The sequence below is a fragment of the Elaeis guineensis genome, chromosome 1 (genome assembly GCF_000442705.2).
Source record: "Elaeis guineensis isolate ETL-2024a chromosome 1, EG11, whole genome shotgun sequence".
Lineage (NCBI taxonomy): Eukaryota > Viridiplantae > Streptophyta > Magnoliopsida > Arecales > Arecaceae > Elaeis > Elaeis guineensis.
Genome location: NC_025993.2, coordinates 89,992,736 through 90,019,893, shown reverse-complemented (window position 1 = coordinate 90,019,893; position 27,158 = coordinate 89,992,736). Strand labels below are relative to the sequence as shown.

At 36.8% G+C, this 27,158-nt stretch overlaps 2 protein-coding genes across 3 annotated transcripts in view; both read right to left on the bottom strand.

Moving 5' to 3' along the window:
* Positions 1-130: 130 nt before the first annotated feature.
* LOC105038139 (uncharacterized) lies at positions 131-3,904 on the bottom strand. 2 transcript variants are annotated; one of them, XM_010913850.4, is made up of 9 exons: positions 2,986-3,904; positions 2,780-2,842; positions 2,584-2,686; positions 2,409-2,483; positions 2,172-2,325; positions 2,022-2,091; positions 1,861-1,926; positions 747-869; positions 131-632 (listed from the first exon to the last, which is right to left on the bottom strand). In XM_010913850.4, the coding sequence occupies exons 1-9, from the start codon at positions 3,749-3,751 to the stop codon at positions 442-444; spliced, it is 1,611 nt and encodes a 536-aa protein (XP_010912152.1). In that variant the 5' UTR covers positions 3,752-3,904; the 3' UTR covers positions 131-441. The 2 variants fall into 2 exon arrangements, with proteins under 2 accessions (XP_010912152.1, XP_029118337.1); XM_029262504.2 differs by lacking the exon at positions 2,022-2,091 and having other exon boundaries at positions 366-632.
* Positions 3,905-16,693: 12,789 nt separating this feature from the next.
* Positions 16,694-27,158, bottom strand: part of LOC105038138 (formin-like protein 18) — a 36,942-nt gene continuing 26,477 nt past the window's right edge. Inside the window, exons 13-17 of the mRNA XM_010913847.4 lie at positions 19,196-19,267; positions 18,984-19,100; positions 17,839-17,907; positions 17,670-17,736; positions 16,694-17,073 (exon numbers count right to left, since the gene is read on the bottom strand). Of these exons, the coding sequence (XP_010912149.1) occupies positions 16,886-17,073; positions 17,670-17,736; positions 17,839-17,907; positions 18,984-19,100; positions 19,196-19,267 (513 nt within the window). The 3' untranslated portion in view covers positions 16,694-16,885. The remainder of the gene's footprint in view (positions 17,074-17,669; positions 17,737-17,838; positions 17,908-18,983; positions 19,101-19,195; positions 19,268-27,158) is intronic.

Genomic DNA, 27,158 nt, shown 5'->3' with positions numbered 1-27,158 from the left:
ATGTGGACCATTAAACAGCCAGACCAGCACGCAGATTCTTGTTCACAATTACAAAATTTGTGCAAGCAGGGATGGGCAAACACGCTAGTTATTTAGTAAGTACATCTAGCCATCACACCACACAACAATCAGAACAGAGATTACTTTAGAACCTCTACAAAATCTGACAGATTTTTTTTTTTTTTAAATGGAGATCCAAAAAATAAGAACTAAACTGAGCCTCTGTACAGATGAAAAAGATAATAATAATAATGTTATTATCCCCATTGCCTGAGAGGACCACATGTGCGTGCTAGTATAAAGAGAGATCAATCGACACCGGTGGAGATGCCTTGAAAAATAAAGATTGCTTGCACCTCCCATCCTCTCTTCATCTTGTACTGTCCTCCTTCCCATTGGCCATGGCCAAAAATAACTCGCTCCTCTTCCATCCCCTACTATTTAAATCCCTTTTTTTATCTTCACCTCAGTAGGAGTTGGCCCACCTTTATGTCGGTGGACTTGTCTAGGACCCTGGCTCCGGGCTGGCTTGGAATCTCCTTGTCCTTCCTCCACCACCACTTCCTCTTGCCCATTCCACTCATCCGCTACATGTTGTTGGTAGCATTTTACTACCACAACCAGCATGAACACTGCCAAAGAAATAACTTATGAGGGTCACCGGCCCACACTTTGTATAAATAGAAGATAGCATGGATATTTGAATGGAAATAACTTATGATATGATTAGAGGATAGGTTAATTACCAGCCCAAATGCGAGCGACGGTGGATGAGAGGTTCCATATGAGGGTGAACATGGCGGCAGCGACCGCTTTCTTGTGGGTGCATGTCTCCCATCCATCTCTAAATCTCTCCAACCAAAATTTGCCTAAAATTTATGAAACAATTTGAAACAAAAATTCAATACATAACATAAATTGAGGTATCAGATAAATTAGCGCGTTAGGGAAAGAAAGATGAGTCCGGCAATATGTAAAATAGAGATTATATAACAATGCCTAAACCTAAAAGAACTTGCTACAAAAGTATCCTACACTATTGGACCGGGGATTCAGAAGCTAATTATTTTTGGGCCTGCAACTTAATATATTGGTTGTTCTTTCGGTTTGGAATTATCTCCTTATAATCATCGTCAATAAAATATGTATAAATCGCTTAGTGGAATGTTGTTTGGATGCCAATCATTGACAAGACTAGGTGGAGGTTTTCTTTAACCTCCAAGGCGAGCGACTTTTTCTGGATATTAAAGCCTTGGGCTCTTTACCATCCGATCAAAGGCATTATTGTCTAGCTTGAATGTAGGTTTCTATGCCATGAATCAACTTAGATTCATCATTTTCTTCCATTAACCAGCCCTTGTTACCAAGAACCATTAACAGAAGTAAATTTGATTAAACTACCATGGGATGGGATCACCAATGGAACGTCTTGCACCCACCATCAGTGATCCACAAAGGACACAAACATGTTCTCAAGATCACTTGCTTACAAAACATACAAATGATATTCGGACTATTGTGTTTTATATGTATTCAAGTCAAAGAAAGACGTACATTGCACGGAACTTCGATCGACATGTGGTTCTCCAAATTAATTAATATACTTTGTGGAATTATAAAATCTGGGTCCATGTGTCATACAACTAGACCTTCCTCATTGACCATGATTCATTGCACGTGAAAAAGGATAAAAGAGCCGTTTGATACCCTATCCAAAGTGATTAAAAGCAAGGTAAAGTGAAAAAAGAAAGAAAGAAATGAAGCTACTTGTTAACTATCCTAATACCAACGACCTTCTAGTCTTTTTACCACTATACCAATCTATCATCAACTGTAACTAAATCAAGAGGTTCCATTTACCATATTTTGCCAGCTGAGTTGAATAGGTAGAGTACACTTTTGGGATGGTGAAAACTCCAAAGAACACTGCATCAATAACAAGCACAAATAGAACAATCAGAGATGTATTCGGCTCGTAAATTAGAATTTAGTGATGCATTGTACTCCATTCCAGAACTCACCCAGTTTGGCCAATGTCCATATGGTGATGGAGCCTCCACACCTGGCCATCACAAATAGTAACACCGCCAGCTGCGGGAACCACATGTCCCTCTATGAGTACAAGCCTTTGGGAACCGGGGAGAAAAGAAGAGCACAGAACCAAATCTTACCTTCATGGTAGTTGCGGGTTCTCCAGAGAAAAGAGCCCTGAGCTTTAACATCAGCTCGTTTATGTAAGGAAGAAGCAGCCTCAGAAGCCAGATGGCCTCCTCCTCTCCCACCATGTACCTCTCATCCTTTTCATCATATTCTATGGTAGCTCCCCTATTACATTTCCATAAAATTGTAAAATAACAGGGGGTTTATGATTTTGGTGATTGGTTTTGTGGGAGGGTTCAAGGAATTACCTTCGGAGAATGGACTTGACCAAGAAAATTAAAGCGAGATAGACGAGAGCCAGATAGGAAGTTGCTGTAATTAGGCTGCAGAAAATGGAATTTTGGAAGGATATCAGTGTCCTTTGCTGCCTTCTAATTACATTTTCCCACAATGGGAGTTATGTTTCAGGTCTTAATTACTCACCTGAAATTAAGATCCCTGGCATAGGAAGAGGACAGGAGGAAGAATGTTCCAAAACCAAAGACGAAAGCCGTCTTCGATACGTCTCTCCACATCACCAAATTCACTGAACAATTCAACAGATTGGTCCATGGTTAAAGGAGATGGAGAGATAAATATAAATTTATAAGAAAACATCGGTGACAATGTCGGCTCTTACCAATGTTCTGCATTCTGTTCTGGGTCGCCGATATGTTCACAAAAATTTCTTCTTCTACTTCAACTGTTGAACAACAAAATCCGAAATTCAGAGATCAAAATCACTCGGAACTATTAGATTCTGAAATGGAATACAACTAAAGAAAGAGGATATTTTCTGTCGGATTCTTGGAGGAACAATATAAATAACAGCTTAGAACGGCTTACCAGGAGATGGTTTTATGGGATCCAGATGAATTGGCCGGCGGCGTATTACCTGCAGCATCGGCTTCTTTTCTACTTTCGGCAGCACTGCTATCTCATGGATCTTGTTGATTCTCTTCTCCTCCACATTCTTCGGCTTCTCGACTGGGATCTGATTAATTCTCTTCTCCTCCTCCACAATCTTCGGCTTCTCATCAGCTGTGATCTGATTAATTCTCTCCTCCTCCTCCACATTCTTTGGTTTCTCCACTGGTACATCCATTTCCTTGTCATCAAAGTTCTTCTTTTCCTCCTCTACCTCTATCTCAACCTCCTCTTCTTCATCACCACCACCACCACCATTGTCTATGAGCAGCACTTGCTTCTCCCCAATCCCACCATCATTTCCCACACCATCCAAAACAACCTTCTCCTCTCCAATTTCCCCACAATTCTCACCACGAAGCCTTGGAGAATTCAGCAATTCTGATTTAACTTTCCTCAGCGGAATCGGGCTTCTCACCATGGAGCCACTCGCCGCCGGCTCAGGCGGCCTCCAATTCTTCCTCTTCCTCCTCTCCGTGGAGACGCCATCGCTCTGATTCCTCCTCAGCCTTCTGTACACCCTAAGCCCATCCTCGTCGGCATTGCCATCGTCGTCGCGGCTCTCGTCGCCATTGAACACCTTGATGCCACCCTTGACTTCATCCATTCTCATCCTTGTCTCCCAGACAGAGCCAGCAGCCACCCGATTTCTAGCTAGAGCTCTCCTTCTAGTGCTCCCCTGCATCCCCTGACACTCTTGTCTCTCTACCTTCCCTTGTTTCTTAACAGCTAATGGAAGCAATGTAGCAATGAGTGGAAGGTGGGGGGAGGATTGTGCTGGAAGCTCCTTTCTCTTTTCTGTCCCTACTGCTGCTCCCTTTTTTTTTTTTTTACTGCAATGGAGTGGGAGAAGGGGGTGGTGGGGTTGGGAGGTTTGTAGCAGAGGGTGAGAGGGATTTACTTCTCGCTCTAAGGAGATAGACAGAGAAAGTCCGGAATCCAAGACAGGCTCACATGCAGGTGGCCGTTTATTTTGGAGCCACCTTTCAATGCCTTTTTGTCTTGTGCCTCACGAGCTTGGAAGAGCCAGAGAGGCATGGAGAGGAGAAAGGAGCACCCGGCTTAGGGCTTTCGAGCTATTAGTCATCTCAGGATAGGGGTGGGCATGGCTCATCTTTGCTTTTGGATATCTTTTTCTGTTTTTTTTCGGTACAGAAATATCTTTGCTTTAGTATTTAATCAGTTTAATGACTCAATTTTGTAGTAGATTGAATAGTTGCCTATTTAATTTAGTAGTAGATTGAATTCTGAATTTTGATCTATTTATTAAATAGATCAGATTCAGATTGATAGAAATTTTTTTTTTTTTATGATATTTAATTCAATTCCCGTTGGGTCCAACCTGATTGCCACCTAGCTAACATGCGGTGTTATTGTAGTCTAAGAGACTGTGCCTTTTTTCTTTTTTTTTTTAATGTGGTATTAGGAGATGTTCTTCTGGTGCGTAAGCAATGATTAAGCCAATGTCCTCCAAGGTTTCCAAAGTAAGCTACAAGGAATGTGGCACATGCCCGTATTGGCTTTTCTAGATCATAGATCTGGATCGACCAATTGATGGTTAAACGTAACCATAGGATGCCTATAACATGAAAGAGAAAATTGGTGTATTTGCACTTATTTAGAAAAGCTAAATTCTTGGGATGGCTAATGACCGATCGATAATTGTTGTTTTCAAGCATCCAGGCTTGTTTTACTTAAAAAGAAAGAAAGAAAAAGAAAGAGAAGGAGGAGTAAGAGAAAAAGAAGAAAAAAGAAAAGACAGAGTCAAGAGGTTTCCTACCATTAACCAAAAAAAAAAGTTGGCTAAATTAGATGCTTATATGCTCATTTCTTCTTTTCTTTTCTTTTCTTTTCTTTTTTTTTTTTTTTTTTTTTTTTTGAGGGAGGTTATGTGCTCATTTCAAAGTGGAATATTATTTCTTTAGGCATTCCCTCTCTCCGTCTCTCGTATTTTGCAAAGTGTCTTTAGGAAAGTCAGTTTGCTGATTAGAAGTAATGTTTAGCATCAAAATATTGTGAAGGAGCACAAAAGGCTAATTATATATTGTCATAAAGATGTCAGCCGGAGCCCCTTAAGAGGTGTGGATTCAGCAATTGCATGTTGAGTGCCAGCAGACACATCCATGCCCTGAAGCACGCACCACATGCATGCATAGGTGCGTAGGCAAGACCACGGGTATCAACCAAGCCACATAATTTTTAATCTCAGCCTGCAATTACTTTCATAAAGTAGCATATGTCGTCATAATGGTTTGGGAGGCTATCCTCACCTAGCACAATAGATATAAGGATGGTTGTTGCTCCGTTATAACAGCCATCAGTTAGACATATTCACTATTCATTTTAAAATAACTTTTGTCATCTTAAGATCAGTTCGAAAAATAATATGTTACTTTGCAAGCAATAGAAATCAAATTATATGCTTATTTAACAATTTTACATCGTGATGGCAGATAACAATTGTCATAATAGCCATTGATTTATTTCGAAACATGAAGTCAAAGATTTGATAGGCCAAATGGCAACCATTATTTGAAGTTACAGGATATTTATACTATTATAGGTCTATTTGGATGATTGGATCCAAAATTACATATAATTCATGAGTTGGACTAGTACAACAAGCAAAATCATATTGCGCTACATCTATTAAGATCTTTTTTCTGTATGGTATTCAGACTGATCCACTTCAAAGATATTCCGAGTATTTATGAATATAGACCTAACCTAACTTGATTTTGCTAATTATACTAATCCAACCTATAAAATCTATTGAATTTTGGATCCAATCATTCAAATAGGAGCTATAAGATAAGAAAATCCAGATCCGAAACAATTAAATGGTGAATCATTAATTCATTGTGCATGAGGAGGCTCCAATGGATTTCATAAAACTCCTTTTTTTTTTGGGCAATCATCTGTCTTTTTTTGTTTATTTTGAGAAAGTAAGGCGGGGCCTAACGGTCTATTTGGCATATCACTGTTAGCATCATGCTCCATATCAATTAATAGAAGGATTTAATGACAACTAATTTCCTGATGCATAGGCTAAGATAGCTTACTACTTGTTCTTTTATATAGATACTCAACTGTCCATATTAATTTTACTTATTACATCCTTTTGTATTCTCTAATTTAGTGTTGTTTCTTCCTTTATCTTTGGTTGGGATGTTTTTGCATTTTTATTTTATTTCCTAAATGAAATTGATTAGGCCCAGCTTTATCTTTTGTCCAAAAAAAAAAGCGGGGAGCTTACTTCATCTTTCCTCTCAAAAAATAATTTTACTTATAGCAAAGGTTTGGCATTAAGAAATTATAGTTTGGAAACATGGATAAGAAAACCAAAGTTCATAGATGATCTTAAAGGACTGTTCTTTAAGGGCTAAAAAAACTCATCTAAAAATTTATATTTTTTTGAATAAATAATTTTTAGACAGATTTAGATTAAAAAAATATTTATTCATTTTTTTCATTAAAAAATAATTTTAAAATCTGTTATTCATATTTTTTTGTATTACTAATTTTTTAAATAAGTTGCTAATATCTACATATATTCTTACTATATGTATGTATGTATAAATATATATTATAAAATATAATATATATAATATTATATATTATAATAATAATAAAAGATTATTTATTGGTTGATGAGAAAATAGTTTATTCTTCTAAAGAAACTAGGAAATATGGACAACTTGATCAATGGAAGAGCTAATCAATTTTTCTATGATATTTATCTACTAAAAGATGGCCTCCAAGTGAAATGTACGCCCATGATGCTGGTTTTATCAAAATGAGAACAGTTCTTTTTGTCTGCTAGCATTTTGTCAATATATGTTCCTTATGCTTACCAGCGATGTTACATTGGTGCTAAAAAGTTATATCACATTAACTTCACATTGATGGTGAATGACTATAGACTCATAGTCTCATGGATGAGACCAAATGCAACAAATAGCAATTTCCCATCTCTTTTTTTATTGTAGTATTATGGATAGCAATTTTATCTGGCCCACTGAGTATCTGGCCCGATCCAATCTGAATAAGATAGATTTTATCCGATCTGATTAAAATTCAGGACAAGTATGAATTTTATAAAAAAATATCCAAAATGAGATCGGATTGGATACGAGTAATAAACACACAACATCAAACTTTAATAGGTGCTTGGTGGTGGACAAAGAGGATATCGGCGATGGAGAGAAAGCAGTGTGAAAGCTGGTTGATGAGGCAATGGCATTCATCTCTAAAGAGATTATAAATCTTGGAGTCAGAAAAGCAGAGATGGGGAGGAAAGAGGTTGGTGGCACTGAGGAAGAGGTTGTTGGTGCCACCGCTTGGAGAGGATATTGGTGTAAACAACCTCCCGGATAGCGAGGAGGGAGAGGATGGAGCTAAGAATGACATCAGAGAAATTGTTAAGGTGGTTCGCCATACTTGGATCAAGCGTCATCCGCTTGCTTGTCGCCATGGCAAGTGCCCATTCGTTGCTTGGATCGGCCCGATTAAGTCATATTCGGCCGCTTGCTTGAACCACCCGATTGAGACTCCTGAGGATGGAAAAAATAGAGGAAAAATTGGGGCAAATAAGAAAAATAAATGAAAACAAAGGAAAGATGGAAAAAATTAAAAAGTAAGACATTTTCCCTCACATTTTTCTTTTCTCTTATTTTCTCTTCATTTCATTCTCTTTTTTAGAGATCCAAGGGGTAGGAGAGTACCTAAGATTTTTTTCTCTTTTTGCTTATTTTTTTTTTTCATAAATCATTCTCTTTTTGAAAATCTATGGGGAAGGAGAGCACCTAAGGGAGACTGAGGGTTTTCCTACGTTCCAAAAGTTTTGAGAGCTTAATCTTCATTAGAAGCACGATGATATGTAGGGTTTGGAGGAATTTTATGAGACTTGTTCGATCCGATCCGAAATAAGATGGCTATATCTAATCTGATCCAACTTAACTTGCATCCTCTATTTTACCCGAGCCCATCCAAGATGCATGCAGGGTTGTTATAGGTATGGATTTTTTATGATAGGATGCATACAAATATTAATCGATCTGATCGATATACAACTCGTTGTCATCCCTGTGCAGCCTCTCAGCCCATTTAAACAAATTTAGATGTTAAGATCCAAACCTTTTAGACATTTAGATATATTCAAATGAGCCAAGTCACGAAACTTTTTAAAATATCTCATGTTTCTCATGAAGCAAAAAAATAAAAATAAAAATAAAATTGTTGATTTTGTGGAGGCACCTCAAAGCTATTTGGTCGTCAAATTTCCCTATACTTTCTGTTGGCTATAATGTTGTCTAGGCTATTTTTATTCTAAAGGCTTATAATTAGTTTTGCATATAAAAATAATAAGATAGGAGAATTCATGGAGCACTTAAAATATGAAAAAAAAAATCTACTAAGTTTTCCTCACCCACAATGACCTATTAAGTGAGGTTGGAAAGCTATCTTGCAAGGTTGAGACCCTAGACTGTCTATGGATAAGCATACCGAATTAACATCCAGACTACAAATCCTAATTTCTTGTTCTTTCTTTTTTTTTTTTTAATATAGAAAAATGGGAAGAGGGGGGAGATCGGTGCAACAACCCCCCTGTTGAGGCTCCTTCCCATAGGTGTAATGTTCGATACACCATGCCAATGCTTAATCCTTCCCTACCGTTCGATGAGTACGTCACCATCCATGCTACCACAATTATCAGTATAATAGGCAACAGCTCCCAGCATTCTCCATGCCAAGGCTGCCAATAGTGATCGTCTTGGGTCATTTCACTTTGGCATTTATTTGAGATTCGAATCTCAGCCGTTGGAGGAGAGCTCAAGATCATTACCGTTGGGCTGCCACTGTAGTGGCTAATTTCTTGTTCTTTTGCATTCAACTGTTTAATCGTATGTTTCTTAAAAAATCCCACTTTTTTTTTTTGCCTCAGGTCGAATGAATACCAAATAGAGATCAATCAAATCAATAGTCCATGAATGTAGTAGTGGGGCCTTCACTTTCTTTCTAGTGATTGCGGAGTTGATAAACCTACTCCAGAAAGAGAAGCTAGGAGCGCCGGCAGCCCAACGTTGTACCTTTCCAGTATGAACCATGTATCTTAGAGAAAACGTATTTCTATGGTTGGTAGTACTGGAATGAATTCATTATCTAAAATGAAGTGCTATAAATAGAATAGAGTTTGCGTTACGTATTTCTCGTTGCAAGAAATGATCATCTTGCAAGGCAAGGTGTTCTTAAATTGGTGGATACTCTTAAATTCGTCATGGAGATCTTAATCTTGTGTTTGGTACCATCACCCATATTCGTAAAAACTTAACAATTTGTCAATCTTAACTTGCAAAAGCTTCATGTCCATTGCCCCGGCCAAGCACTAGCCAGCTACCACCATCTCCAAGGACAGCTAAGGAAGCATAAAAAGCCGAAGATGACGACAAGATGTCCATAAAAGAGAGGTTGGCCCATTTGGGCCGGGGTACGCAATTAGGTGAGACGTCTCTCTCGGGATGGGGTCTTTCTATCATGGGGATTGGTGGTCCGTTGGCTACTGTTAAGGAGGGGGATCCAGCGCCATCTTCACTTTTTAATATTAGTGTGGGATATCATTGGAATTTGGAATGCGTACCGCAGACTTCAGCTTTCTTCTGCTCTCCGTCACATCCAAGGGGTCACACTCTTCAAGCACTTCCTCTACATTCTCTGCATTATTGTGCCTTTTTTTACTATGTACGTTGTCCAAAGTAATTATAATTTTCACGGACTTACATGTTCGTTCGTTTAAGTGGCTGTATATGTTGAATAAATTATAATGATCTTCGTTGAACTAATTAGAGATTATCCACCCAACATCCTATAAATATATATTTTATTATTTAATTTTTATTATATATATACAATCTTATTTGAACTTGATGATGGAAGTACGATACACCCTAAATACCATGTGCATATTTAGTACCAACAATAATTAAGAAATTATAGCTAGTTTATGTCCATTTAGTCATATAATGTATAAAGTATGCACCATGTATCAACCATAGAATCAGAAAAGAGTCTAGGGTACGACGATAATTTATCTAAGTGGAGGGGATGGAATCCACTATTAGGATTGGATGAACTTAGGCACTCAAGACTTACTCATAGTTATAGGTAAGGTTGGACATTAGACCTATAAGGCTGCTAAGATGAGCAGTAATGGTATAGAACTTCTTCTTCATCAAAGTCAAACCTTGTACTCACACCTGGATGTGCCATCATATTAAGTAGTCATACTAGCAATCCACCTCACAAAGTTTTGTCATAAATATAAGTATAAACTAGGTACACAAGCTTACAAGTAGTCCCTTAACTTGAAGGACAATATAGCTTATTGAATTTAGATTCAGAATCTATTACGGGTAGAAAATTTTTTCCTCAGATAAAGTCAACGTATAGGGAGCTGGATCCAGTCCAATCTTGATGATGGCCAACCCATGCTGGTATTTTAGAAAAATATCATATTTGATTTACGTCAGCTGAAAAAATTTTAGAATCTATGTGACAATCTGTCGTGAGCAGATAAAGAAAAAAATAATAAATATATCTCTCTAAATAAAGTAGGAGAGGACCAGTATATCTCATCCAATAAGGCAAGGCTAATCGTTCGATTCTTCTTCCTTCTCACGGCTCTTCAGTCTTTACCCATAAATAGAGGCCCACGGGGGACTCTCAATGTATGAAATCACTTCTCTCCTAATACGCTCACTCCTTTCCATCTATTCAAACTTCTGACTTGAGCATCAAAAGACCCCCATCCGAGCCAACTCCAATCAGAGACTTATTTTGTAGGTTCTTGATCGATGCCATCCTGTCATCACCGTCCTGCAATCGTTACCCAGCTCCAGCCAAGCCGATCCAAAACAAAATTCTGTAGTAATTGATTGACACTAGAAGGAAGGTCCAGGCTCATTTATGGAAAGGAGCAAGTATTACATAAAAGAAACTTTATTGTGCCACTCTAATGCCTCCAAGTTCTTAAAGATTAGATTAGTCAAATACCGACCAGATCTACTCCGACCATCTCCAGATCAGTCAATGCCAATCAGATCCGACCATCTCCAGATTATCCTAAACGCCAACTAGAGCAGGATCCACAATCCTCCTAGGAAGATCTGTGCTTCATCTTTCACTATCACGAGTCAGGTAGATCGGTTAATGTTCTCCAGGCTATCTTAGTTGGGATCAAAATTGGGGGCATACAATCCAAATGAGAAAGAAGATCGCAACACCCAGATAAAGGAGGGGGTTATGGGAATCCTCCTAATTTTCGAATTAGGACGGATCCATGCTTCCTCATCTATATTTTGAAATTTGAATTTCTGATGGGATCCAAATGAGAAAGAAAATCAAAACATTCAGATAAAGAAGGAGATCGCAGTATCCAGATAAAAGAGGTTACAGGGATCTTCCGATTTTTGGATCATGATATATCCATACTTTCTCGTCCATATTTCAAAATTTGAATTCTTGATGAGATACAAATAAGGAAGAAGATTGCAGCATCATGATAAAGAATAAGATTATAGAAATTTGTTGATTTCTAAATCATGATATATTCCTGCTTCTTCATCTATATGTCAAAATTTTGAATTTTTGATGAGATCCAAATAAGAAAGAAAATTATGACAGATTAAAATGTAAACAAGGAGATTACGAAAATCTCTCGAATTCTGTCCCCTAAATCATGATGGATTCATGCTTTTTTATCTATCTGAATAGAATCAAGGACATTCTAAGAAAATAGGCTCTACGAGGAAGAGACTCGCACAACTCAAAACTCTCATAGTAAGAGGCTTTCAAGTCCTCATCCATCATTCTATTTTCTTCTTTTTTACAGGTCCACAGGTCTTTGAGTATTCGAGTCGAAGTAAAGATCAAGACCGATGTCAAACGGTCAAAGTCAAAATCGAGCTGAAGCAAAGCTCAAGATCGAGCCGAGACAAAGATCAAAATCGATGCCGACCAATCAAAATCAAAATCGAGCCGAGGCAAAACTTAAGACAAAGCTAAGGCAAGATCAACACCAAGCCGAGGCAAAGCTTAAGATCGAGCCAAGGTAAAGCTCGAGATCGAGCCGAGATGAAGATCAAAATCGAGCTTAGGCAAAGCTCAAGATCGAGCCGAGGTAAAGTTCAAGACCGAGATCGAGCTGTCAAGCTTAAGCCCATAACCGAGGCAAAGATCAAGGCTAAACCAAGGTGAAGATCAAAACCAAAGATGAACTATCAAGCCGAAGATCGAGCCGAGATAAAGATGAAAATTAAGGCCAAGCTATCAAGCTCAAGATCGAGTCAAGATTAAGATCGACGCTGAGCTATCAAACCTAAGGCTGAAAAAAAGACCAAGCCGAGGTAAAGATCAAGACCGAGGTCAAGTTGTCCAACTCAAGCTTGAAGCCAAGATAAAATCAAACACAAGTAAAGACCTAGGCCAACCTGACAAAGTCAATCCAAGAAGGCCAACCTAACGAAGTTGATCCAAAGATATCGATCTAACAAAGCCGACCCAAGAAGGCTAACCTGATGAAGCCGATCGAGGAGATCAATCTGATGAAGCTGACCTAAGGAGGTCGACCGGATGAAGCTAACAAAAAGACCCTCGAAGGTGCCTCATTTTTGAATGAGAATAGCCATGAGAACACCAAAGGTGCCCATTTCCAAATGAGAATAGCCGATGAGAAGACCCTCGAAAATAGCCACAAGAAGATCCTCGAAGATGCCTCATTTTCGAACAAGAATAGCCACAAGAAGACCCTCGAAGGTGCCTCATTTTCAAATGAGAATAGCCATGAAAAGATCCTCAAAGGCATCTCATTTACAAATGAGAATATGCATGAGAACACTAAAGGCACCTTGTTTCCAAACGAGAATAGTAGACAAGAAGATCCTTGTAGGCATCTCATTTTTGAAAGAGAATAGCCACGAGAAGATCCTCGAAGATGCCTCATTTCTGAATAAGAATAGCCTAGAAAAGCAAAGGCACCTCGTTGCCAAATGAGAATAGCCATGGAAAAGCCAAAGGTGCCTTATTTCCAAACTGGAATAGCCATCGAAAAGCGGAAGGTGCCTCATTTTTGAATAAAAATAGCCATAGAAAAGTTGAAGGCACCTCATTTTCGAATGAAAATAGTCAAATAGAAAGCCGAAGGCGTCTCGTTTCTGAATGAATAGCCATGAAAAAGCTGAAGGTGTATCATTTTCGAACGAGAATAGCCACGAAAAAATCGAAGGCGTCTCATTTTCGAATGAGAATAGCCACAGAAAAATCGAAGGCACCTCATTTCTAAATGAGAATAGCCACGAGAAAATCGAAAGTACCTCATTTCCAAACAAAAATAATCGATAAAAAAATCTAAAGCCGCCTCGTTTCCGAACAAGAAAGCCGAAAGTGTCTCATTTCTAAACGAGAATAACCACAGGAAAGCCAAAGGTTCCTCGTTTCTAAACGAGAATAGCCATAGAAAAGCTGATGGTGCCTCGTTTTCAAACGAGAATAGTCACAAAAAAGCTAAAGGCACCTCATTTCTGAATGAGAATAACCGACAAAAAAACTGAAGGTGCCTCATTTTCGAATGAATAGCCAACGAGAAAGTCAAAGATACCTTATTTTCAAATGAAAATAGCCACGAAAAAGCTGAAGGTGCCTTGTTTCCAAACGAGAATAGCTAACGAGAAAGTCAAAGATGCCTCATTTTTTAACGAGAATAGCTGACAAAAAAACTAAAGATGCCTCATTTCTAAATGAGAATAGTCACAAAAAAGTCAAAGGCACCTCGTTTTCGAATAAGAATAGTCGACCAAAACATCGCAGGTGCCTCACTTTCAAACAAGAATAACCGATAAGAAAACCTCGACAACCAAGAAGCGAGGGCTAACCCAAGAGACCCTTGAAACCCACACGCCTATATACACAAATCGGAAACCACAGGGGTCCAGGAGGCAACAACAAACCTAAAAGAATCCTTAAGGCTCAAAACATCAGCAATGCCAACTTGAGCCAAGATCTTTAAAAGAATTATTATACAGATACTCAGAGCAACCCCAAGGATGAGCCAAGCTAAAGAATACGCTACCTTCAAGAGACCGCCTAAAAGAGGTGTCTGAACACTTGGGTCTATACCATCCGGGTCTATACCATCCGACCTTCGTTTGATTCATATATAAGCCATAACATGAGATTTTAAGCTTGGCTTGATTCCTCATCACAAGCTTGAGCAGTCCTCTTAGATTGCAAGTGGTTCATGAACAACCCATTTCACCCTACAAGCAATAAGATCGAACTGTCAAATTAGAAAAGCTACAACCTCAGTGGATTTTTTGTTGTAGGATTGTTTGCTCCTTTTTCATGTAGTGCTATTTATAAACATAGAGGTTGCCTTTGGAATCTGCTTTTTCTGTCTTTGATTTTAAACGGCCTCTCACCAAGGGGTTCCAAATATCTGGCACAACAAATATTATGTGAAAGAACTGGTAGATGGAGCAAGTCACCCTGCCAAATATAACATTCGGCCTGTTTCCTAGCTGATACAATTTTTCTAGTTTTCGGTTCCACTATTTTTTTATCAAATTTCTCACTAAGAAGCATAACAAAATTGTTGTTTTAGTTTAATTACATAGACAGGTTTTAGTTTTCGATCATGCAAATTCTAGACAAAGCAGTTTAATGTGTAGAAGGAGAAATTGGATGGAAAATTATGACACCAAAAGCTGGATAGTTTTGGAATTTTAACTATATATTCATAAAATAAGTGATATATATTATTTATTAATTTTTCAGATAAAAGCAACCGATACTCACTGCTTCAGAATCACAAATATGAACTTTTTGCAGCGTTTCACATCAAACGTTTGCCCTTTAAACAGGTAATAGTTGGCCATCCAGCTGATGGATTGCAATAATTACATCAGATTCTGCTTTAGGTCTTGAAAGAACATGATGTTTAGCAAGGCACCGGGGTAGGTCTATCCAGCAAAAACCAATGTGGTATTCCATGCATGCATGACCGTCTGTTTATGCTTTGAGAGGCGTCACCACATCTGATCATGTCGGATCACATATCTTACAGCAGCTCCAGGGAATGATCATGTGCCCACGAAAGACCACCCCACTCCTTCAGAAAATACTTTCATCATAATTTAAAAGAATAAATATATTTATATCTGCACAATCATACCTATGAAATGCTGAACCATCCCGAACATTGTAATTCATAGCGTATCAAATCATATGGAATTTCTATCTGTTGCTTACAAATTCCCACATATAAATGTCTTAGAAACAATGTTCCACATATTATGGGCAAAACAGTCTTGGAAAGCTCATAAGATATGCATAATTTTTATTCAGCTTCCTACATATCAGAATTTCTAGGATAAAAAAATACTTGTCAACTTAATTTATTCATTCAAAGCAATTTATAGTTTATCAATTATTTATTGAAAATATATTTTAATTATAAATTTCTGTTGGGTGGAGCACTTTAAATTCCTTTAATTTTTCTTATCCTTTTCCGGCAACCTTTCAATGAAAACCACAGCTCAAGCCGAGTGCTTGATGAAGACTAAACTTGTTTTAAGAATAGGGAAGACTCATGTTTGGAACTGACAGAAATGTGCATTACAAATATGAATAGCAAAGGAGAATTTGGGGCATCAATTGCTGGTTGAAAACTGTAGCTGATCCAATTAATCAATTTGAGGGAGTGTTTGGTTAGGAGAAGTTAGGATGTAAAATAAGAATGGATGACTTCTATTTCAATTGTTTAGTTAGAACGAGTCATGTTCCAATTTTGATTATAGGGTAGAACAGGAACGAACCAATCCTTGTAAAACCTAAGGATTCAAATTTCCATTCTCATTCCGATTACAATCACGAATCAAATGCTTCAAGAGTTATAGCCATTCTAATTCTAATTCTAAGCTTGATCATAAACCAAATAAGTTATTGCTCCAAGGTTAACCTGACCTATTTCCCTCCCTGTTGGAATAACTCTTATCTGCTGCAAAATTCTAGAAAATAATGCTCAAGATATTATCTGCATCTCCTATTGCTGGTATTGCAATTTCCATCAAAACTCTAGATTTTTTGGGTGGTAAAATCAAACCTATTCCAGTCTTCCGTATGAGCAGTGTCAGATCAAGTTTGTTGAGGGCAAAAGACACCAGAAAGTATAAGAGATAATGGCTTTCAGTGATTAAATCAATCAAGAATTCTCTTTACATAACCTTTTGTAATAAAAACATAAAGGATATACACAAATAAAGTAAAAAGAAAAAATGACAAAACTATGGTTAGACAAATGAAATTTTCTATTCTGAAATATGTCTACAACTACATAGATTCTGGTTAGTAATTTATATAGGATGGCTGCGATGGGGTTCTCCAAATTGTTCCACCTCTGCTTCAAGGCAAGCTGCATTAAAGAATATAAAATAACCATAAAATCATAACTTAAAAGCCAAAAGCATAAACAGAGTTAGGCAGAAATGGGAAGTGCTAGTGGTGCCCACCTCTCAGTTACAACAACTGCATTTGCATTATTGCATTTGCTAGTAGAAGTTCACCTTTTCACAGCATCTGTCCACCTGGGCTTATTCCTATCATTTGAGATGCTTTACTTCGTATTCTATCTTTGAACAATGACAATCTCTGTTAGATTTTATCCATCCCATATTGTTGGTGCCAGGCAAAGGAGAGAACAGCTATTTCTCCCCCATCTAGAAAAACTTGTGTTGTCAGTAGGAACAAATTTTAACTGTCAGAACATTGATTATGAAGTGCTGGCATTTTTAGTTGGAGATCGTGATACAATCTCAGGATCTTTCTTTAAAATATTGAGCTTCATTTTCTCATTTTCTGCTTCCTTCTGAGCTTTCTTCTTCTCTAGCTCTAGCTGTTTGCAATTCTCTTCATGAGCACGTACAAACATTCTCACAAAGTTGAGAATTGTAGAAACCACTGCGCAAAACCCAACAGCAGCAACTATGATTAATGAGAAATGTAGCAAAATTTAACTGGAATTAAAATTTAACTGTGTCAGGTATGCTATATGACAATCTATAAAAGGCAAAGTTAGGTGAAAGAGGGTATCAGTTTTTGATTCTTGAACTAAAAATTACTTTATTAAATGAACCTTTGAAGTTACGATTATTTTTCACTTACCAAAATAAGAACTACTTTTCATGGCATGAATATGTACATATTAGAAAAATGCCCTATCCTCTATATTCTCTCTCAAACCTCAACTCCTGCAATGGAAGTCACTTCTATCAGTATCTCCACATCCCTGGGCTCAAATATCTCTCCCTCACACACAACATTTGTCACTCCCCCATGTGGCCTCATAAACACTTACAATATTAGCATAAATTTAATACCATAAATTCACATAAAAAACATGATTTGATATTCATCTAGGAAATCCTTGAACTCATTTTTTTCATTCTCATCCCAATACTTTTTTTTTTTGTTTGTCACTACAATTTGCCTATACATCAGCACATCTACAAAAATAATAATAATAATAATATGGTGGATTTAGGTTACAAAGTTACCTTGCTCAAATGGACACCTTGCTGGATCTTCTCCAAAATAGAGGGCTAGAGCATCTGCATTCCTACCCTATTGAGCAATTTTCATTACTTGTCATTTCTTTAGGGATTTGATTTTTTATAGGTTGTGGAATCAACATTCTTTTTGCTCATAAATTGCTTTAAGACATACCACAGTGGAATAAAGTGAAGTTAATGCCCTAACTTCAGCTTCAGCAACAACAAGAAACTGTTTCAATGTCTGGATTAAAAAAAAAAAAGGAGGTTTCAATCAATGAGTCAGAGCTATCAAGAAAAGAGAGATAATAAGAAAATAAGCCAAATAAGTCAATAAAGAGTCCCAGCTGTACACAGCACCTTGCTTCAAATTCATGAATTTGGATCATTGATTGTGATAAAGCAAAATCATAAATTGTAGCTAATACTGCATATATCTCATCACCTATTCCAATGTTATGTCAAAATTATGCTACAAAGTCTTTCATAATCAAAATGTCTGATTATATCTTAGGGTTTTTTTTTTGGAGACAGTGCCACAAAGAAACATCATATACAGTCCCATAGAACTTCCCTGATTGTGCTAGAATACTGACAAAATGAAACTTGGCATTCAGAAAACTAAGGATTCGCATACACTGCTCTTTTCAAACTGCATCAAGGGAATAGGGATAGTCTCTAATCCAATGGTAGATGGAGGAAGTTCTATTTAATTTGCCTGGCATTTCTTCCTACTCGAGATCTTATATTTCATATAGCAACAGTTAAGTCATGTGTTTTCTATGGTCACAATTTACATGTGCTGCCTCAGTGTCAGTTGATCACAATAAAAAATAATAATAATAACATACCTTGAAATATATTTCTCTTCAACTTCAACATTCCTTTGCAAAAGAACACTAAAGAATCAAACCAAATTTACACATGGAAATCATTTTCTGTATGTTCTATGAAGTATCATACCCTTATAAGCCAGATCATCCTAGTGTCATCTCAGTTATGAGCTTTATAATGGTTAAATTGAATTTAATCATTTTATAAATGTTTTTAATAGCACAGATATACTTGAACAATACATCCTTGGCTTTTCTTTGAAATTACATGCATCCTAATCTTGTGTCAAAAACTCCGACATATTGCAAAGTAAGGTGAAGGAAATTAAGATCAACAACGTCAACATGGTCTCTACAATCAAAAAACACATTTTTAGGAAAAAAATTCAATGAATTGATTATGTTGTGACAAAGGTAATTTTGAGCCAACAGAAGGAAGGAGGAAGATCAAGCATGACTAGCAAAGAAGATGATTATGCATTGATACCTGACGAAAAGTTTGTGATACAGGACCATCATTTTCAGATGCTGTTAATTCCTGTTCAACTTTCTCCAATCCTTTGTTTATTGCTTGCATTTCTTCCGCCAAAGTTTTCAATTGTATCTGTACATAAATAAGTTGTTTCGCTCAATCAGTTGTGAGCTACACATCTAACGAAGAACTCAAAAAGTTTCCAGAGTCAGACAACTAAATAATACCTTTGATGCAACTTCCAAGCTAACAAGATCCTTTGGGAAATCAAGAAGTTCTGGAAGTTTATCAGCAAGAACCTGCAGGTTGCAAGGAAGAAAAATGGCAGAATTAGATAGGGCAATGAAATAAAAAAACACTGCAATAAGAGTATAAATCTCGGTATCAAGCCCTGTCTCAGTTTGCTCCTACAATGGTATGAACAGGGACAGGGTAATACAATCAGGATAGGCTGAAACAGTCGTCAACAGCAAGAAAAAAAAAAAAAGAAAAAGAAAAAATTGCAATGGGTCCATCCTGACCATCCTGGTGCATCACAAGGGTCCAGAAGTAACCAGGATGGTCATAATGTCCTGCTTCGAGATAGAACCAGTGTCCCAAAGCCATCCTAGCCCTAGGTACCATTTTCTTCCTAGAATGGTATGGTACCAGTAGAATGTGCCCGCACCGTCTGGACATGATCCTAGCTTTACAACCAATTCTTTAAGAGAGTTAAGGAAAAACTGAGAGTGGAAGATATTCCATTAGAACTGTTGATAACATAGTTAACTATCACCAAGCTATACTGCAGATGAGAAAAGGTTTTTAATATGATTATAGTGCTATACATATGCAAAGGACTGTTCAAATAATTAACAGGAAAATCATGAATCAGCTGAAATTCTCCAACTGGAGGTAAACCATAACCAATCAACCCAACAATGTATTTTCTACCATGAACCCCCAAATGAAGTTTGTCAATGAGAGTGAACTAATAGTTATGGCAGTAGAAAAGCAACTAAAAGCTTCAAAAAAAAAAAAAAAAACCATTGAAGAATTATTTTAAAAAAATAATAGAAAATTAGGTATCTGCTGCGAAACTTCATGCATTGGTTAAAGTTCTTCTTGCTGAAGTTAGCCTACAACTGATCTAGAAAACAACTAATATGTTGCCATCAAACCCCAAACAAAGCTTGTTATCAAGTAGTAGAAGGTACAGCACTAGAAAAAAAACTCACCCCAAAGAAACAAAGTGGATAACTGGTTATATAATCATGTATTAGCAGATCAAACATTACTCAGAACTCAGAAGTTATACTTCTAAACTAATCATGTCTAGCTATAAAACTTTATATTATAGGTAACAATTAGCCAACAACAAATTCATTGCTATGAATATCCAAATCAAGCTGCTCACTGATTGTAGAAAGAGGAAGAAAGATGAATGGCATTGGTAACACAATTATGCCCCTAAATAATTGCGTGAAGTTCTTTATATATTTAACAGGAAGATCATGTTCCGGCTGATCAAACACTGCTAAGTGCATATGCTTCAAAACAAACCATGCATTAGCTGAATGCTACATGCTAGAGGTAATTTATAAGTAATGACTGATCTACCCCACAATGAAATTGTTTCCATGAACTTTTGAACCAAGTTTAGCACTAAGAGTGTAATAGAAGTAGGATACCAGGACAGAAACAAGGCCCTAAAGATTAAAAAGAAGCATGCGGAAAATCTCAAACAAAAATATGCAAAAGAAAGAAAAAAAACCTTTGCTTGTTGATTCAGACAATGCATGGAGAGGGAGCTCATATATACATATATAATAAGGAATGGCCTCCAGCTGTTGGATCTGCATGGGATCCCTGGTTGAACCAACTTGCCTACCCATGTATTAGATCACCCGCACTAGAAAGGAGATGGAGAGAGGAGAGAAAAAAGCAATAGCAAGCAGCATGGCCCCTCTACATAGACAGAGCCCCAATGGTGCCAGCCCCTCGTGTTCCTTGTCCTAGAAGGAATAGTAGTAAACCATCTCACTCATGCACACTGATAGAGCTAGGGGACACATCATACATGAGCTTGATGCTTTTAGTAATAGTAGCCCACTAATGGCAATGATCCTAAAGGTTAAGTAGCAGGTCAAGCAGCATACACCACCCAAGTGCCACCAGGTGGGTGCAAAGGTTCACTATAGGCTGATTCATTCGAAAAGTTGATAGGATCACAACATTATGTTGAGATTAGAGCTTCAATTCAAGCATTGTTTCATGGGCAATCAATTAAAAGCTAATTAATCAGACTAATCACATCTCATATGAACTCTTTATCTAAATTGTAGCTGGTATGGAAAACAATATTTCAACGAACCAAGTAAATCAGAACTCATGGGATAAGTCCTACCAGGTGATGGCAAAACCATTTGCATTTAAGTCCATCTACCATAACAGTATATAAAATCCATCCTTCTAATTGTAGTAACACAAACCCATAACTAATATGAATGATGTCCACTAGGTTCTTACTTATAATGTTCGATTACAGCATCAGATACACTTCTTCCCAGAAAAAACATTTTGTACATAAACAAATCGTATATTTTTATCACAACATAAATTACAAATCTCTTTTAGCAAGTGTCAGTACTGGATTTAACTATATAACCAATCCTCCTCACCCTGTCTAGATATTCTCCCTTGTTGGATAGTGAATTCCTTGTTAGGCATCCCATACGCTCTTAAAAATAATCATGTCTTCCGATGAACTATTAAACATAAGGTTGTGATTTGGTTTATGCAATTGAAGTTCTTCCCTGAAAGCATCACATATTTCTCAAAAACAGGAATGCAGGTCCAATGGACCATAGAAAATAAGTTTAGTGACTGGTACAGGCACTATAGGTCTTTCAAGGTGAAAACGTGAAAAGATTATTTGATAATGAGAAGGTCATCTATCCATGAGAATATCATCTATCCCAGCAATTAGGTTCTCATATCAGCAACACTGGCTCCAACTTAAGTCACCATACATGGTTGATAGCTATATGAATAGTCACCCAAATCATTCCTAGTTGCAACTAGGCCATCAGTTGTACACCGATTACCAAAAGCAACCAACTGAATGAGAGATTTTTCATATATTTAATACGTTGCCAGGTATTTCATGCCAACACTAGATACAGGCAACATGCAAGGACATGGAAGCATGCCATTTCAATAATGCCCGTCATGGTTTTCCATATCGCCCCACACCAATTGGTACCGGTTATACCATACTATACTGGCAAGAAACCGGTACGAAACCACACTTCAAATCAATACAAGCTCCGTACCGTCTGTACTGAGGCATAACGCCCCATATCGAGGGGCATACCAACCTAAACCGAGATGTACCAAAATAAAAATAGAGTAAATGGTTTGGCAGTTATTTCGGCACCAAATGTATACCATACCATACCGACCATACCGTACCAAACTGGTAAGATACCAATACCTAGTACTAAGATAACCGACCTTGATGCCCATAATATATCTCATGTGCCATTTCAACACTTTATTAGGCACCAATCTATCAATTGCATGTCAAACAATGAAACAGATATAAAATTAGCCAAGTGCTTGGGCGCATATACTACCAAACCTAGACATAAAGCCTATATTTATTGTTGTGCATTATTGTTTCCAAACTTGATACAGTTGGATTTCAAGATCCATCAATTGGACTCATCATACCAACAAATTGTTTGAGCATGGGGACTATTATGCAAATTTCAAGATCTCTATTATTGATTATGGCAATAATCTTCTAGTTGGCCACCAAAAGAATAAACTTCAAAGCCTCTTTTGATTGGTTAGGAGATCAAGCCTTCGCATTTAGACTCATGTCAAAATTACTTTAAAAAATGGAAAAAAAGAAACTTATAGTCTGGATTGAATGGCCTATCAATGTTCATACTACTAAAAGGTGTCATCAAAGGGTTGTAGCAAAATATATAAATAAATAAATAAATAAATCTGTGCTCATCTTAAGCATCAACATTAGGGTGGGAGTGAATTGTGGTAGATATATAAATTATATGTTCAACATTTAAAAAGTATTTTAGACAAATGAAAATATCTAACTGTGATATTTTTGGATGTAAAAAGAATTTGACACTTAAAATGAGTATTGCAGCAATTAGTTGATTAACAGATAGCTAATCAAAGCTCGAAAAACAACCTCATTGGCTCTTGTAGCAGTCCTACTCAAGCAATGTTTGCCATTACCCAGTTATGTTCCCACCAATCTGAGGCCTTGAGAGGGGCAAACTAGGAGCAGACCCAATCTTTCGCATTTTTTTGCACAATGTAGCAGTGCCAAGAGGACGCGAACCTATGGCATGGCCCGACTCAGCCCAAGCCTTTTACAACTGCACCAAAAATGGCTCCTAGCCCTACTCAAGCAATAGCTTGATGAAATAAGTGAGATAAGCTAGAGGTCAAGGTCAGTGTTTTGAGACCTGGTCGCCTTGCTCAATCTGTCATACTCCAGCTATAGTGGGTTAGGTTGGGTAATAAGAAATTTTAGAAGGCCTGATTGAACCACTGGCCTGAGTGGTTTAACCAATTGAACCACTATTTCTTTAACCCAGTCTTATCAATGGCTGAGTTAGGAAATTGAGAGACCGAGAGAGATGTTGGGGGGGGGGGGGAGGGGAATCCTTTGAAAAAACAGACGATAAGTCGAACAGAACCATAACCTACCTACCATTGGTCTCTCATCTCATCCCTCAACCATTAGCCTAAACTGCTGCTGTTGCAGGGAGGAACAGCAGAGTTCTGTGGCCACTAGCCCATTATGGACTAGATCAAGGAAGGAAGAAGAGAGCTTGTCATCTCGTTTTTCGATAGCCAAATCAAAGGAGATGGTACACAGCAGATTTTGGCTTCAGCCAGATCTCTTCTTCTCTTTGCCAGCCAGATCAAAAGAGCTGGAGGGTGGCAAAGCTTTGGCACCGACCAGATATGTGAGTGGATTCCAGATCTCTTCTTCTTCGCCTGGTAGATCAAGGGATATGGAGGGCGGAAAAGCTCTATCTAGGAGCAAAGGCCGCACCTCCTCTCACACTTCTTTATCTAAGTTGAGGCAATGAGCAACAAGATTGCCCTGACCAGAAGATTTGGGGATCTTCTTCTCTTCTTTTAGAGGGTGGCAGGGCTGACAAAGACACCAATTTCTCTCTTTGAAAGGTGATTGGGATGTTTTCTCAAAAAAGGAGGCTAATTGGTGTGTTCAACTGTAATTGATCTAGTGGTGGCGTTCAATGACCCACATGGGTTAACCACAATCATCCAAGATCACCGGTGATCTGAATTCTGTAGTGATCCGATCCCCGGTGATCTAAGATCACTACATTTGATAGGCCATTGTCGAGTAATTAAAGATCCCCAAGTAATCTGTTTGGTATTTCATGGAAATCCAAGATTGCCAACCATATAATACCAAAACTACCCTTAATATATTCCATAAAAATATTTTTTAATCATATAAAATATATTATAATAAAATATTAATATATTTATTAATATATTAATATTTAATATATTCTATAAAATATATTTATTTTTTTTATAAATTACTAATCCTATAAAAATATATTAATTGTTATTATAGAATTAATATTTTTATTTATACTTATAATATATTACTTATTAATATGAATATTTCTTTTGATTAGAAAAATAAGATAGATAGAAGTAATATTTTAAATACTTTTATCATATAAATATGAAGTACAATAAGATATTTTTACTCTAATTTAAAATTATCATTGAATCATAATATGACAATAATATGATTAATAATATATTATAATATAATACATATCATAAATATAATACATAATAATAATATAATATGATATTAGACATATAATATTGATCAAATATATTAACAATAAATTGATATTTCAATTTTTTCATTAGATTGAGGGATATTTTTGTCCTTAAATTTCAATCCAGAATCACTGCATGAAATTGATCTTAGATTCTCAGACTTAAAAGACAGATATCCCATCACTGGATTGGATAGCGATTTGAGTGGAGATGATTTGGGATCACTGTCACATAAGATCATCTTAGTACAACCATACGTGGTGATCTTATCACCTCTACCCACATCACCTTTGATCTTAGGTTGATCACTCCCTACTAAACGCCCACCATAATATGTGATTCAGACAATGAAATAGGTTAGAGTGCAGACTGGTTTTAAAACAGTACTCAAAGCACTCAAATGGAATGGACTGTCTTGCTTTAATGCTTCACATCGAATATTAAAGTGCTTATTTGTACTATAAGCATCTACAACATGAACTGCATTGACAAATTATTAGCACAATACAAGAGTTCATACTGTTATGCCATCTAAGTTGACCCATATGGCTCATGCAACATTTGTTGTTGGTGTGCATCAAAGTGAAAGTGATTACTATAAATCAATATGTCATTTTATGACCATTTACTTATCCCTGAGCAATCATGATTATCCTTGTTTTCATTTTTTCTACAACTCAACATTATTTTTTTTTTTTTACTCTTTTTCTTTGGGGAAGGGGGATTCAAGGACCAGTCCATAATTAGGAAACAAACTACATGAAATCACACGCTCTATATTAGACCAAAAATTGAAATAAAAAAATCAATATGTAAGTTTCCAAAGATATGAGCAATGTGCTGCAAAACAACTATAGTGTTTTTAATTTTAAGCTTAGCTATGTCTCTCATGATCTTATCATAAACTTAAAGCCTGTTTGTTGTTAATAAGCAAAGTATAGATGTCTGACACTAGCCAATATATATATATATATATATATATATATATATTATTAAAAAAAAAAAGAAACACTTGAAACTATAAATTCCACATATCAATATTAAGGCTTTTTTCCTTTTTGTTTTATAAAATGAATTTCTACACTATGGGTGCAAATGAGCCAAATAGCTCACGAGCTGCTCGAGCTCGACTTGACTATTATCGAGCTTGAGTAGCTCAAACAATTTTCTGAGTCGAGCTCAAGTAGCATAATATCGGCTCAAAGGCTCGTAAACCTAGTTGAGTATATATATGTTTAATAAGATTATATTTTATTTATAATATATATTATTCATTTAATATTTTAAACTATAATATTATGTTATACTTTATTGAAACCATATTTTTTTAATTATGATCAAGGTTTGAATTCGAGCTCGAGTATGGCTTAATTGATACTCTAGTCGAGTCAAGTCAATCTTAAGTATTACTCTTTTTTTTCTTAAATCAAGTTGAGTTCGAGCTTCAATATTAAGGCTCGATCGATCTTGAGTCGAGTTTTAAGCTCGAGTATTTTGAATCGAGTCGAGCTCGAGCCTCTAACAACTTGACTCAGCTTAGCTAGATTGCACCCCTATTCTACACTAATAAAAAGCATGGTTTGAAGTTATTTCATATCTTTGTTGGTTGTAAGTACAAGGCATTTCCAAGCTACATGGGGACCGAAAGGTATCCATCTTGCAAGACATTGCCCCATGCATCAATAATTTGGCTCAAAGGTGACTCCTCAACCATGATATCTAGGACTAATGGATACCAAGAGAAACAAGAATACCCAATCCCATGCTCCTTCACATCTGGGACATGACCAGTACATATGTTTGGTTTAGAGAATCAACCAGCAGACTAGTTGGCTTAGCATGGCAACATGATGGATTTGCAAGTGGAATGGACTTCAAAGAATCCAGTGAAACTAACTTAGTCCAAACAGATGGAAGTGGGTATTTGTATCCTCAGTCTATTTAAAGAGGCCTAGCGCCAATAAACAAACAAACAAATAAATAAAAGTGTTGTGGAGAGTTCTCAGTCTAAACTAAATGCTTCAATTCTGGCAATATTGTCCAAGTTTTGGTAGAAACTTTCTTATAGGGAAAAATCAAGCTTAAATATGGTTATCTGTATCATTTTTCATCCTCTTTTATACCTTTCTATTTTAGAAGGTTTTCCCTATGTTAAGCTTAGATGTATGATTTTTCAGAAGATTTGCATGAATTGCAACATTTAGTTCCAAAGAGATTTTGAGAATGTAATCTCTTGACATAATTTAGCTATTCTAGAAATCAAATTACATAAATGTTTAGATCACCTTTATTTATGATAACCAATTTAACTTGATTTAAGAAAGCATTTGCTGG